Consider the following 12842-nt stretch of genomic DNA (forward strand, 5'->3'; position numbering starts at 1 on the left):
CAGCCGCTCTGGGCAGCTCCCAACAGAATATTAAAAACACGATAAAACATCAAACATTCAAAACTTCCCTAAACAGGGCTGCCTTCAGATGTCTTCTAAAAGTCAGAGAGTTGTTTATTTCCTTGACATCTGACGGGAGGGCGTTCCTCAGGGGGGGCGCCGCCACCGAGAAGGCCCTCTGCCTGGTTCTTCCCGGACACTGAGGTCCAGCACCAAGGTCCTTCTAGCGATTCCCTCACTGCGAGAAGCCAAGTTACAGGGAACCAGGCAGAGGGCCTTCTCGGTAGTGGTGCCCTCCCTGTGGAACGCCCTCCCACCAGATGTCAAAGAGAACAACAACTACCAGACTTTTAGAAGACATCTGAAGGCAGCCCTGTTTAGGGAAGCGTTTGATGTATTACAGTATTTTAATATTTTTTTGGAAGCTGCCCAGAGTGGGGTATAAATAATAAATTATTATTATTATTATTATTATTATTATTATTATTATTATTATTATTCCCTGTAACCTCACTTCTCACAGGGAGGGAACCGCCAGAAGGCCCTCAGAGCTGGACCTCAGTGTCCGGGCTGAACGATGGGGGTGGAGACGTTCCTTCAGGTATACTGGGACAAATGGGTTTCCCATCCTGCTCCCCAACAGTAAGCCAGCATTCTGTGTCCACTGAGCACAGAGGTTTCCTGCTCACTTAAGCTTCCTCCTCTGAATGATTTGTTGCATCCCTACAAACCTTGTGGTTCCCCCAAAGTGTGCCCGTCAGTAACCTGCCTAAGCAACAACACTTGCACTCTGAACATTGGACATGGAAGGAATGAGGGCTAGAAGCACAAACAGATACACACACACACCCCTGAGAGCTGGAGGCAGAACACAGGAATCCATTACACAGACACACAAACACACACACACACACACACACACACACACACACACACACACACGTTGCATGACTAGAAGTTTACAGCAGCCACACTCACTCGTAGCAAGATTGTCTTTGCTGAAGCTGCTTCTTCCGGTGGTCCTTGAGTAATTGAAGAGTATCCATAGCTGGTGTCTTCGCTGGAGGGACACACAGAGAGAGAGAGAGAGAGATAGTGTTTATTATGTCAGCCTGCTTCATTCGGTTCAGATCTGGTGCAGTGGTCCCTTGGTTCTCAAACGCCTTGGTACTCAAACAACTTGGAACCCAAACACTGCAAACCCAGAAGTAAGTGTTCCGGTTTGCGAACTTTATTCGGAAGCCAAACATGCTCCGTTTTGAGTGCCACGCTTCCGTTTTGAGTGTTACACTGAGGTCTGTCTGTTTTTGCTATTTATTTTGCGTTTCTGCGGCTCTTTTTTGTTTTGTTTTTGTGACTGTGTGGAACCCAGTTCAGCTACTGGTTGGTTGGATGATTGATTGATTGATTGTGTGACTGCAGTACATTGTTTATTGCTTTCATTTTATGGATCATGTTATGGTTAGATAGTAAAATTCATGTTTAAATTGCTGTTTTAGGGGTTGTTTTTAAAAGTCTGGAACGGATCGATCCATTTTGCATTACTTTCTATGGGAAAGGGCGCCTTGGTTTTGGAACGCTTTGGTTTTGGAACCGACTTCTGGAACGGATTAAGTTTGAGAACCAAGGTACCACTGTAGTTTATATTTTCTTATGAACAGTAAATACCATTGATCACTATATTGGGGGGACGGGCATGCTGTCCAGACAATCAACAGGCTAAAAGATGATTTTGCAAAGTAGGGACCTTCTCCTCTCTCTCTCTCTCTCTCTCTCTCTCAGCAAGTCTACTTACCCGATCCCTCCCTCAGCTCCAGGGTATCAGAGCCCGCAATCCACTGATAGCATGGAAATCTATAGACTTCTCCTTTGGGGGACGTCACGGTGACAAAACTACAGTACCAGCTAGTGGACAGCAGATTAGATACAACTTCTTTGTGGAGACGGAGAAGCACGATTTCCCCCAGCTCCTGCTCACAGGTGACTTCGTAGTCCCTCACCTGCAACAGAAAAGTTGGGAGATCCAGAGGCAGCCTTAGAAAGCAGGAAGGGATGATAAAGAGACAGATTTCAACTCCAGGTGAAAAACCTCACCTTTAACTTAGCCTGTAGGCTCTATCAAAGTCCTCAGCCATCCTTGGCACTGCAGCCATCCTCACTCAGGCAGCTAGTTGCTTGTTGGACTAATCTACTGTTATTGATGGGTGCAACAAATAGAATTTACTTGCGTCAGCACCCCCTGCCCCAAATAGAAGCAGAGACGGTGTTTGCCTCCCCACCCCGCCCCCGCGATGGGTGAGTCATTAGAAGATGGGCAGAACTCTGTCTGCAAAGATAGCAGTTTCTGGGAAGAAATGGGGAATTATTATTATTATTATTATTATTATTATTATTATTATTATTATTATTATTATTTATTTGTACCCCACCCATCTGGCTGGGTTTCCCCAGCCACTCTGGGCAACTTCCAACAAAGATTAAAAATACATAAAAATGCCACTTTCCCAGTTTTTCGCAATCAATAGCCTTACGGCTACTGTTGCGTATAAATATAAGGTCTAAATATTTATACTGTTGCGTATAAATATAAGTGGTATTGTACCGGAAAAAATAGAGAAAAATAGAGAAAAAATAGAGAAAATAGAGAAAAAATAGAGTGGCTTGCCAAATTATTGGAGTACTACAATATAATAATAATAATAATAATAATAATAATAATAATAATAATAATAATAATAATAATATCATTAATATCATCTTTATTGTCATTGCCCCCTTCGGGGACAATGGGAGAAACAATGGGAGAAATTGGAAGGATCTCAAATGAGAAGATAGATAGGGACTGGAAGGTGTTTAAAAGATACTTGCAAAACCATATCGAAAAATCAGAACTCCTATTAGAATAAACAAGTTCCATTTCAAATACTGAAATACTAAATAAGATGGATAACAATGTGTAATAGAAAAAGAAGTATGAAATTAGGTTAAAGGTGTGTGAAAGAAAGTAATAGAAGTGGAAAGAAATTGCAGTTGAGTAGATTGGAAGTCTAACACAAAGGTGGGGTGAGGGGTGGTGGATGGTGATGGGGAAAGGAACTATTTGTGGGATTGAGTGTAGGTATGTTTGAACACTTTTAAGGATTGTACGAAATGTATGTTTGTATGCTTGTATATTTGTAATATATGTGTATTAATGATGAATTATTTTAACAATAAAAACTTATTTAAAAAAATAAAAATAAAATACATTAAAATGTCACACATTAAAAACTTCCCTGAACTGCCTTCAGATGTCTTCTAAATGTCAGGTAGTTGTTTTTGACATCTGATGTGAGGGCGTTCCACAGGGCGGGTGCCACCACTGAGAAGGCCCTCTGCATGGTTCCCTGTAGCTTTGCTTCTCACAGTGAGGGAACCGCCAGAAGGCCCTCAGGACTGGACAGCATCTGGGCAGAACGATGGGGGTGGAGATGCTTCTTCAGGTCTACTGGGCCTTTGAGGCCGTTTAGGGCTTTCAAGGTCAGCACCAACACTTTGAATTGTGCTTGGAGACGTACTGGGGAAGTGAGCTTATCTTGAGAAGGGAACTTATCTCGAAACTTGCTTGGAAATCAAGTTCCCCAGGAGAGGAACTGGTGGGATGGGACTCTTGTGATTTGCTTGCTTGCTTGCAAAATTCTATCTTGTTCTGGATGTCGTCATATATTCTGCTGATAGTTGTTTGTCTCGCACTATTAAAACCCTGCTCTGATCTGGGTACGACGCTCAGCTTTTGGGAGCTATCCCATTGAAGTCAGCTGCGGAGATTAATAAACCAAAGGCTTTTCCTCAGAGAACCTGGTGTCTGTCTTATTGACTGAGAATCCTGCAACATTATAAGAAAATTTGGGGGTCCAACTCCCCATCAAGGGACCCAATACCCCAGAATCTTCCTGATGTAGAACAGAATGTCCCTATTTTCATCAGAGAAATGCTGGAGGGTATGCAATAGGTGTGGATGAGGCCCATTCATCCATTCATTGCATTTATGTACTACCCCTCATCCAGAGGTCACAGGGGCCTCCTTTCCCCCCAAGCTGCTCTCGGGGTGTACACAGGTCACCCCATCTCATTTAATCCCCACTACAACCCTGAAAGGTTGGGTTAGGCTGAGAGATGTAGGAATGAAAAATCACGGGAGACGAGAGAGGCAGGTGCAACATGAGGCGTCTCTCTGGGCGGACCCTGAAAAGCCTCTTTTATTGAATATTACAAACATTGCCACAGGTGGGCCTGTGGCTGATTGGTTGATACACAAAGAAACTTGTTGCTGATTGGTTAACATAAGTACTAAGGCGGGAATTACATGTGAGAGGTGGGGATTACATGTGATCATTTATCATCGATGGAGTAAAGGCTGGGAATCGAAGCTGGAACTAGACAGGCATGAAGCCTCCTAATTAAATTGTAACTAGAGATTAATATGGCACGAAACAATGTAACAATCAAGTTCTGTAGATGTGGTCAGCTAGGCATGGAGAGCAGGTACAGTTTGTTTTCCATGAGCTTAGGATGTCTGTTACTAATGATTGATCATAGCATGAAACAATGTAACAATCAAGTTCTGTAGATGTGGTCAGCTAGGCATGAAGAGCAGGTTTGCAGTGTGTGCAAAAGCAGGGGAAAGCCTACAAGCAAGACTTCTCAGAAAGCAAGAGAAAAGAGGAGCAAGGCTTCCCCATAATGCAGCAGTTTTGTGCAGAAGGAGAACTAACAGTTATATGCAGAAAGAGGACTTCCCTTTAGAGAGAGGCAGTGAGTGGCCCCCAAGGTCACCCAGTGAGTTTCGTGGCCGAGTAGGGATTCGAACCCTGGTTTCCCCCAGGTTCTAGTCCAGCACTCTAACCATTGCACCACACTGAACTGCCTACACTGAGTCAGACCATCGGTCCATCTAGAGCCATACAATCCATCACTGGGGAAGCTCAAGGGTCTCATTCCCTTCCAGGGGGCCACACGCGGATGGTGGGCTGGTCAGAGGCAAAGGTGTTGTTGTTTAGTCGTTTAGTCGTGTCCGACTCTTTGTGACCCCCTGGACCAGAGCACGCCAGGCACTCCTGTCTTCCACTGCCTCCCGCAGCTTGGTCAAACTCATGCTGGTAGCTTCAAGAGCACTGTCCCACCATCTCGTCCTCCGTCGTCCCCTTCTCCTTGTGCCCTCCATCTTTCCCAGCATCAGGGTCTTTTCCAGGGAGTCTTCTCTTCTCCTGAGGTGGCCAAAGTCTTGGAGCCTCAGCTTCAGGATGAGCTTGCTTCCAGTGAGCACTCAGGGCTGATTTCCTTCAGAATGGAGAGGTTGGATCTTCTTGCAGTCCATGGGACTCTCAAGAGTCTCCTCCAGCACCAGAATTCAAAAGCATCCATTCTTCGACGATCAGCCTTCTTTATGGTCCAGCTCTCACTTACATACAACACTACTGGGAAAACCATAGCTTTAACTATATGGGCCTCTGTTGGCAAGGCAAAGGTAGGGCAGAGCAATTAATCTTAATTTCACCTTTGTACAGTAGACCAATTCCTACACATACTTGCACATTCCTCTGCCCTCCACCTGGGCAAAGGAGAAGTATTATCAAAATTCCAGGATGTTTTCCACCATTGTGAAGTCACATGGGGAGGGGTGCATCCTGTGGAGACTCTCCAGGACCAGATAGAGTGGACCGGAAGACTGCATTTTGGCCCCAGGGCTGTGTTTCCTCATCCACACTGATTGCATACCCTTCATTCATAAATAAATGAAACATAAATGCAATAAATAAAAATATTGCATTCCTTTGCTGGACTTGATTTTCTTCAGAACAAGAGCATTACAAAAGCCGCTTGCAACAGAGTGCAACTTAAGTTAAGAAAGAAAACGTAAGTTTCACAACCTAGTTCTTCCGGATATTCTCTGGTTACGGGAACCAGGGGTTTGCCAACAGCAAAGAAGGAAGGAAGGAAGAAGCCATGATACTCAATTCTGGGGAAAAGAGGAAACACCCACCTGATTTCCCTACAGAAGGGCAATCCGTTGCAGGATACAGAGTGGAAAACAGGCGGTGGGGGAAGGGTTAAGCACCAGCTCAACTTCCCCTGCCCTTCAATGTCCCATTATCGCTCTTGCACTCAGAAATGCAGCCTGGATTTTGTTAGAATGTTGGGGGGGGGTTGTTTTTTGAAAATGATTTTTATTGATTTTCAAATTTTAACAGTTATATAATACCGTAGTGAGAGATTTTACTTTCTTGGGCTCCATGATCACTGCAGATGGTGACAGCAGCCACGAAATTAAAAGACGCCTGCTTCTTGGGAGAAAAGCAATCACAAACCTAGACAGCATCTTAAAAAGCAGAGACATCACCTTGCCGACAAAGGTCCGTATAGTAAAAGCAATGGTTTTCCCAGTAGTGATGTATGGAAGTGAGAGCTGGACGGCTGCTGCTGCTGCTGCTCGCGTGAGTGTTGGGAGGACCGCTCCCTCTCCTGCCAACTCCATCCGGCCTAGGGGGCGGGGCCTGCACTACCACTACAGTTTCGAGGCCTGAGCAGCTACCGGCAGAAATGGACAAAATGGTTTTATTTTTTTTAATTGCTTTTAATTTGCAGCACCTTAAATGGTGGTTGTTGTTTTTTATATTATATTATTTCATTATTTTATTTTTGCTTGGGGTGGGGTTAAGCATTTAATCAGCGCTATTGTTTCTTGCTTTGTTTTGTTTTGTTCTGTTTTGTTTTGTTTTATTATTATTATTATTATTCTGTTAAATTATTATATAGTTTGTATTTTGCTTTTTAAGGGGAAGGGTCATGGCTGCCTGGGAGTGGGCCTCAGCCAATAGATTGGGTGGGGCAGGTTCCACAGGGGGGGATGTATTGGGACACCCGATCTCAGTGATCACGGGCAGGAGGAGGAGTTATGCTAAGACCAGACCATGTCATTACCGAGGAGGCTGGTTTAGTCGTTGTTTGAGGACTATCCCTGCCTCCAGGTCTGGTCCTGACCGGAAGGATACAGTAATCAGCAAGGGAAACCCACATGACCTGAAAGTGTTGCTGTGCAATGCCAGGTCAATGATGAATAAAACCACTGCCATCCACGACCTGATAGTGGATGGAGGATTTGACCTGGCATGTGTGACAGAGACCTGGTTGGATGAAGCAGATGGGCCTGTCCTTGCCGCTGCATGTCCACCAGGTTTCTCTTACGCACAGCAACCCAGGTCATGTGGGCGGGGAGGGGGGGTTGCAGTGATTTTTAGGAAGTCATTAGTCTGCACCAGGCGTCCTATTGGGAAGACCCAGTTTTCTGAGTGCATGTTCTGGAAGTTGGGCAATAGGGGCAGTACAGGATTCCTTTTGGTGTACCGACCTCCCCGCTGCACCAAGGATTCCCTGCCCGAGCTGCTTCAGGTCGTGGCGGATGTCCTCCTGGAGACACCTAGCTTGGTCGTCCTAGGGGATTTTAACATCCATGCCGACATGACCTTACAAGGGGTCGCTCGGGACTTCGTGGAAAGCATGGCCTCCATGGGGCTGTCCCTGAATAAGTCTGGCCCAACCCATAGCCGTGGACATGCCTTAGATTTGGTGTTCACCTCTATGGATGTTGGTGATCTGACACTAACTAAAAGCGAAATGAAAGAAGTGCCATGGTCAGATCACTTCCTGGTGCAACTGGACTTCTCCGCGCCCCTTCCCCTCTGCAGGGAGGTGGGACTGATTCGGATGGTCCGCCCCCGCCACTTAATGGATCCAATTGGCTTCCAGAGAGTGGTAGGGGATGCTTTATCCCAAGTTGATGGCCTTTCAGCTGATTCCCTGGTGGCACGCTGGAATGCGGAGTTAACCAGGGCTATTGACTGTCTGGCTCTGAAGCGCCCTCTCCGATTGCATGGAGCCCGGACAGCCCCGTGGTTTTCCCCGGAGCTGAGGGTGATGAAACAATCGTTGAGACAGCTAGAGCGCCGGTGGCGGAAAACTCATTCTGAATCAGACCGGACACGGGTTAGAGCTCAACGCCGAGCCTACCAAGTGGCAATGGCGACGGCGAAGAGGGCCTTCTTCGCCGCCTCCATTGCATCTGCAGAAAACAGCAGCAGGAGACTTTTTCAGGTGGTTCGCAATCTATCGGAACCACCTGTACCACCGGGGCCTGGTAGGGACCCCAAGATCTCCTGCAATGCTTTTGCAAAGTTTTTTGCAGATAAAATCGCTCAGATTCAGAAGGAGGTAGACTCCACCGTGGGAGCAGGGCCAGGGCGGGAGAGTGCTAGAGTTCTGTCTGGTCCTGTTACATGGGATCAATTCCAATCTGTTACCTCTGAGGATGTGGACAGGCTGCTTGGACAAGTGAAACCGACCACCTGTCTCCTTGATCCTTGCCCATCCTGGCTGATAAAAGCAAGCCGGGAAGGGCTGGGCGATGGGCTCTGCGGGGTGGTGAATGCTTCCCTCTGTGAGGGAGCCTTCCCAGACCCGCTGAAAGAGGCGGTCATTAAACCGCTTCTTAAAAAAACATCTTTTAGACCCGGCCAATTTGGCCAACTATCGCCCAGTCTCAAATCTGCCATTCTTGGGCAAGGTGATTGAGCGGGTGGTTGCTGAACAACTCCAAGCACGCCTGGAGGAAACGAACCATTTGGATCCCTTCCAGTCGGGATTCAGGCCTCACCATGGGACTGAAACTGCCTTGATCGCACTGGTTGATGATCTCCGGCGGGCTAGGGACAAAGGTGAGAGCTGTTTCCTAGTTCTGCTGGATATCTCAGCGGCCTTTGACACCATCGACCATAACATCCTTCTGGACCATCTAGAGGGGCTGGGAGCTGGGGGCACTGTCATACAGTGGTTCCGCTCCTTCCTCCTGGGCCGTGTCCAGAAAGTGGTGGGGGGATCAGTGTTCAGACCCCTGGGCTCTCACTTGTGGGGTGCCTCAGGGTTCTGTCCTCTCCCCCATGCTTTTTAATATCTATATGAAGCCGCTGGGAGAGATCATCAGGGGGTTTGGACTGGGTGTTCATCAGTATGCAGATGACACCCAGCTCTACCTCTCCTTTAAATCAGAACCAGTGAAGGCGGTGAAGGTCCTGTGTGAGTGTCTGGAGGCGGTTGGAGGATGGATGGCGGCTAACAGATTGAGGTTGAATCCTGACAAGACAGAAGTACTGTTTTTGGGGGACAGGGAGCGGGTTGGTGTGGGGGATTCCCTGGTCTTGAATGGGGTAACTGTGCCCCTGAAGGACCAGGTGCGCAGCCTGGGAGTCATTTTGGACTCACAGCTGTCCATGGAGGCGCAGGTTAACTCTGTGTCCAGGGCAGCTGTCTACCAGCTCCACCTGGTACGCAGGCTAAGACCCTACCTGCCCGCGAACTGTCTCGCCACAGTGGTGCATGCTCTAGTTATCTCATGCTTGGACTACTGCAACGCGCTCTATGTGGGGCTACCTTTGAAGGTGACCCGGAAACTGCAATTAATCCAGAATGCGGCAGCTAGACTGGTGACTGGGAGTGGCCGCCGGGACCACATAACACTGGTTCTGAGAGATCTGCATTGGCTCCCAGTACGTTTCCGAGGACGATTCAAAGTGTTGGTGCTGACCTTTAAAGCCCTAAACGGCCTCGGTCCTGTATACCTGAAGGAGCGTCTCCACACCCATCATTCAGCCCGGACACTGAGGTCCAGCTCCGAGGGCCTCCTGGCAGTTCCCTCCCTGAGAGAAGTGAGGCTAAAGGGAACCAGACAGAGGGCCTTCTCGGTAGCGGCGCCCACCCTGTGGAACGCCCTCCCATCAGATGTCAAAGAGATAAATAATTACCTGACATTCAGAAGACATCTTGAGGCAGCCCTGTTCAGGGAAGTTTTTAATATGTAACGCTGTACTGTTTTTAACACTGATTGGGAGCAGCCCAGAGTGGCTGGGGAAACTCAGCCAGATGGGCGGGGTATAAATAATAAATTATTATTATTATTATTATTATTATTATTATTATTATTATTATTATTATGGCTGATCGCTGAAGAATGGATGCTTTTGAATTATGGTGCTGGAAGAGACTCTTGAGAGTCCCATGGACTGCAAGAAGATCAAACCTCTCCATTCTGAAGGAAATCAGCCCTGAGTGCTCACTGGAAGGACAGATCCTGAAGCTGAGGCTCCAAGACTTTGGCCACCTCATGCGAAGAGAAGACTCCCTGGAAAAGACCCTGGTGCTGGGAAAGATGGAGGGCGCAAGGAGAAGGGGGTGACGGAGGACGAGATGGTGGGACAGTGTTCTGGAAGCGACCAGCATGAGTTTGACCAAATTTTGGGAGGCAGTGGAAGACAGGAGGGCCTGGCGTGCTCTGGTCCAGGGGGTCACGAAGAGTCGGACACAACTAAATGACTCAACAACAAATAATACCGTAACATAACCGCCATTATATCATTTGCTCTCAGTAGCACCTTAGAGACCAACTAAGTTTGTTGTTGGTATGAGCTTTCGTGTGCATGCACACTTCTTCAGAGCGACGACCAGAGCAGCAGCAGCACCACACGCAAGAGGAAACCCACCTTCAGCTGCATCCTCAGCGCCAGCGCCACGAGCTCACCAAAGCCGCCGGCCCCCTAGCTGCTCAGCCCCCCGCTGCTGCGGGAGCCATGGCCGGCTGCATGTCAGCGGTGGCTCTATGAATGAAAGGCCGCGTCGGAGTTTACCTCAGCATGGTGCAGGCCAGATTCGTGACCCTTTCAGGCCGCATCCGGCCCCCGGGCCATAGTTTGCCAACCCCTGGTTTTTGCAGTAGTATGGTGACCTTTACATAGTTTCTGTATTTGTTGCCGGTGGCAGTGGGGAGATGATGGAGGGAAGCATAGTGGTGGTATTTAGCCCCCATGTTCAAGCATTTATGCACTGGTATGTGCTTTAGAAGCAAATTGCATCCTTTTCGTGCCTGAAGATCTGGGCAGCCGTGGAGAGGTCAGGGAAGGGCGTGAGACTGTGTCGGTCTCCATTTTGCCTGGAGCAAAATTCAAGGATGTGGACGTGGTGTGTGTGTGTGTTTGCATCTGTGTGCAGGAATACAAAGGGAGGGTTGGGGAGCTCCAACTCAGGTGGTGGAACATCATTCTGCCCGGACACTGAGGTCCAGCTCCGAGGGCCTTCTGGTGGTTCCCTCACTGCGAGAAGTGAAATTACAGGGAACCAGGCAGAGGGCCTTCTCGGTGGTGGCGCCCACCCTGTGGAACGCCCTCCCACCAGATGTCAAAGAGAACAACAACTACCAGACTTTTAGAAGACATCTGAAGGCAGCCCTGTTTAGGGAAGCTTTTAATGTTTAATAGTTATTGTATTTTAGTGTTCTGTTGGAAGCCGCCCAGAGTGGCTGGGGAAACCCAGCCAGATGGGTGGGGTATAAATAATAAATTATTATTATTATTCCTGCCACAGATGTCTAGTGTTATGTATTGAAGTTCTCACCTTGGGACATTCCTTGGGTGCCGGCCACGGTAGTGGGAGTCATGGGGCCTCGTTTTTACCAGGTGGCCCTCGAGAGCGGACACTTGTGGTGCTGGCACATAGACCAGCTAAGGCGCAGGGTTAGGGATTTGGACACTACCGCTGGGCCCCCAACTGTGGCCCCAGCTCTGGAGCGGTCGCTAATGGAAGGCGAGGCTCCACCTACATCTTCCTCACAAACTGAGGGTATGGAGCCGAGCCATTTCAGTGGGTCTGCCTGGCTCTCCAGAGACTCGGATCACTGCTGTGCCTGACGGTCTGCCAAGTCCACTCTCGGTGGTTCCTTCGACAGCAGCGGAGCCAGGGAACTCAATGCCACATTTGGTCACACCACAGTCGCAGCCAGAATCGGGCGGCCACCCGGACTCTGATACTGGCCGGGTTTCCAAGCACCCAGCTTATTTAAAAGACTATATTCACCGGACAAACTGCACATGTAAAGCTGTATGGTGAATAGGGTCAATTAATATGCTTATGTGCCTTACTGAAAACAAGGGTATTGCTGTATGTAATGGAACCACTACGATTGTAACTGATGCCTTATCTCGGTGGGGAGGGGTGTTGTGTATTGAAGTTCTCACCCTGGCCACCAGGAGTATCATGTACAGTGGTACCTCGGGATGCGAACGGGATCTGTTCCGGAGCCCCGGTCGCATCCTGAAGCGAATGTAACAAGTGACGGCGCGTCTGCGCATGCGCGGGTCGTGTATTGCCGCTTCCGCGCATGCGCGCGGCATCATTTTGAGCGTCTGCGCATGCGCGATTGGCAAAACCCGGAAGTAACGCACTCCATTACTTCCGGGTTGCCGTGGAGCGCAACTCAAACACGCTCAACCCAAAGCACATTCAACCCGAGGTATGACTGTGTATACCGTATTTTTCGCTCTATAACACGCAGATTTTTTCTCCTAAAAAGGAAGGGGAAATGTCTGTGCGTGTTATGCAGCGAATGTGTGGTCCCTGGAGCCGAAAAATGAGGCAAAAATCAAACCGCGCTTCAGGGAGAAGGGAGCTCCGTGAGACAGGAAGTTGCTGCTTTCCTGCATTCTGCCTCAGGGTCTTACTGCCCACCCTCTCTGTTCCGTTACTGTGTTTGCTCAAACGGAACAAAGAGCAGGGAAAGCCCCTCCCCTCCAGGCAAGAAGAGAGGAAAGGAAAGGAGCGTCCCTCCTTCTATCCTCTCCCTGCTCCGGAGGGAACAATGTTTGTGAAGGGAAGAGAGATTACAGGTTTGACTTCCTGCTTTTTGTTTTTGGAGACACACAGCATTCAAATATGCTTTCTTCCATTTAAAAGGATGAAATCCTTAAACAGTGTTTTGCCTGTAA

At 48.3% G+C, this 12842-nt stretch overlaps 1 protein-coding gene and 1 long non-coding RNA gene across 2 annotated transcripts in view; one reads left to right on the plus strand and one right to left on the minus strand.

The window, feature by feature from the left end:
• The window catches only part of LOC308572053 (hydroperoxide isomerase ALOXE3-like), a 34538-nt gene that overhangs the window by 17245 nt on the left and 4451 nt on the right, over positions 1-12842 (minus strand). Inside the window, exons 2-3 of the mRNA XM_081167872.1 lie at positions 1796-2000; positions 979-1060 (exon numbers count right to left, since the gene is read on the minus strand). Coding sequence (XP_081023998.1) covers positions 979-1060; positions 1796-2000 — 287 coding nt within the window. The remainder of the gene's footprint in view (positions 1-978; positions 1061-1795; positions 2001-12842) is intronic.
• On the plus strand, positions 3480-6416 carry LOC308572320. The gene is made up of 3 exons (XR_014001715.1): positions 3480-4157; positions 4792-5025; positions 5507-6416. It is a non-coding gene; the product is annotated as an uncharacterized lncRNA (long non-coding RNA).

This window comes from Podarcis bocagei, assembly GCF_964188305.1.
Source record: "Podarcis bocagei genome assembly, chromosome: 13".
NCBI classification, from domain to species: Eukaryota; Metazoa; Chordata; class Lepidosauria; order Squamata; family Lacertidae; genus Podarcis; species Podarcis bocagei.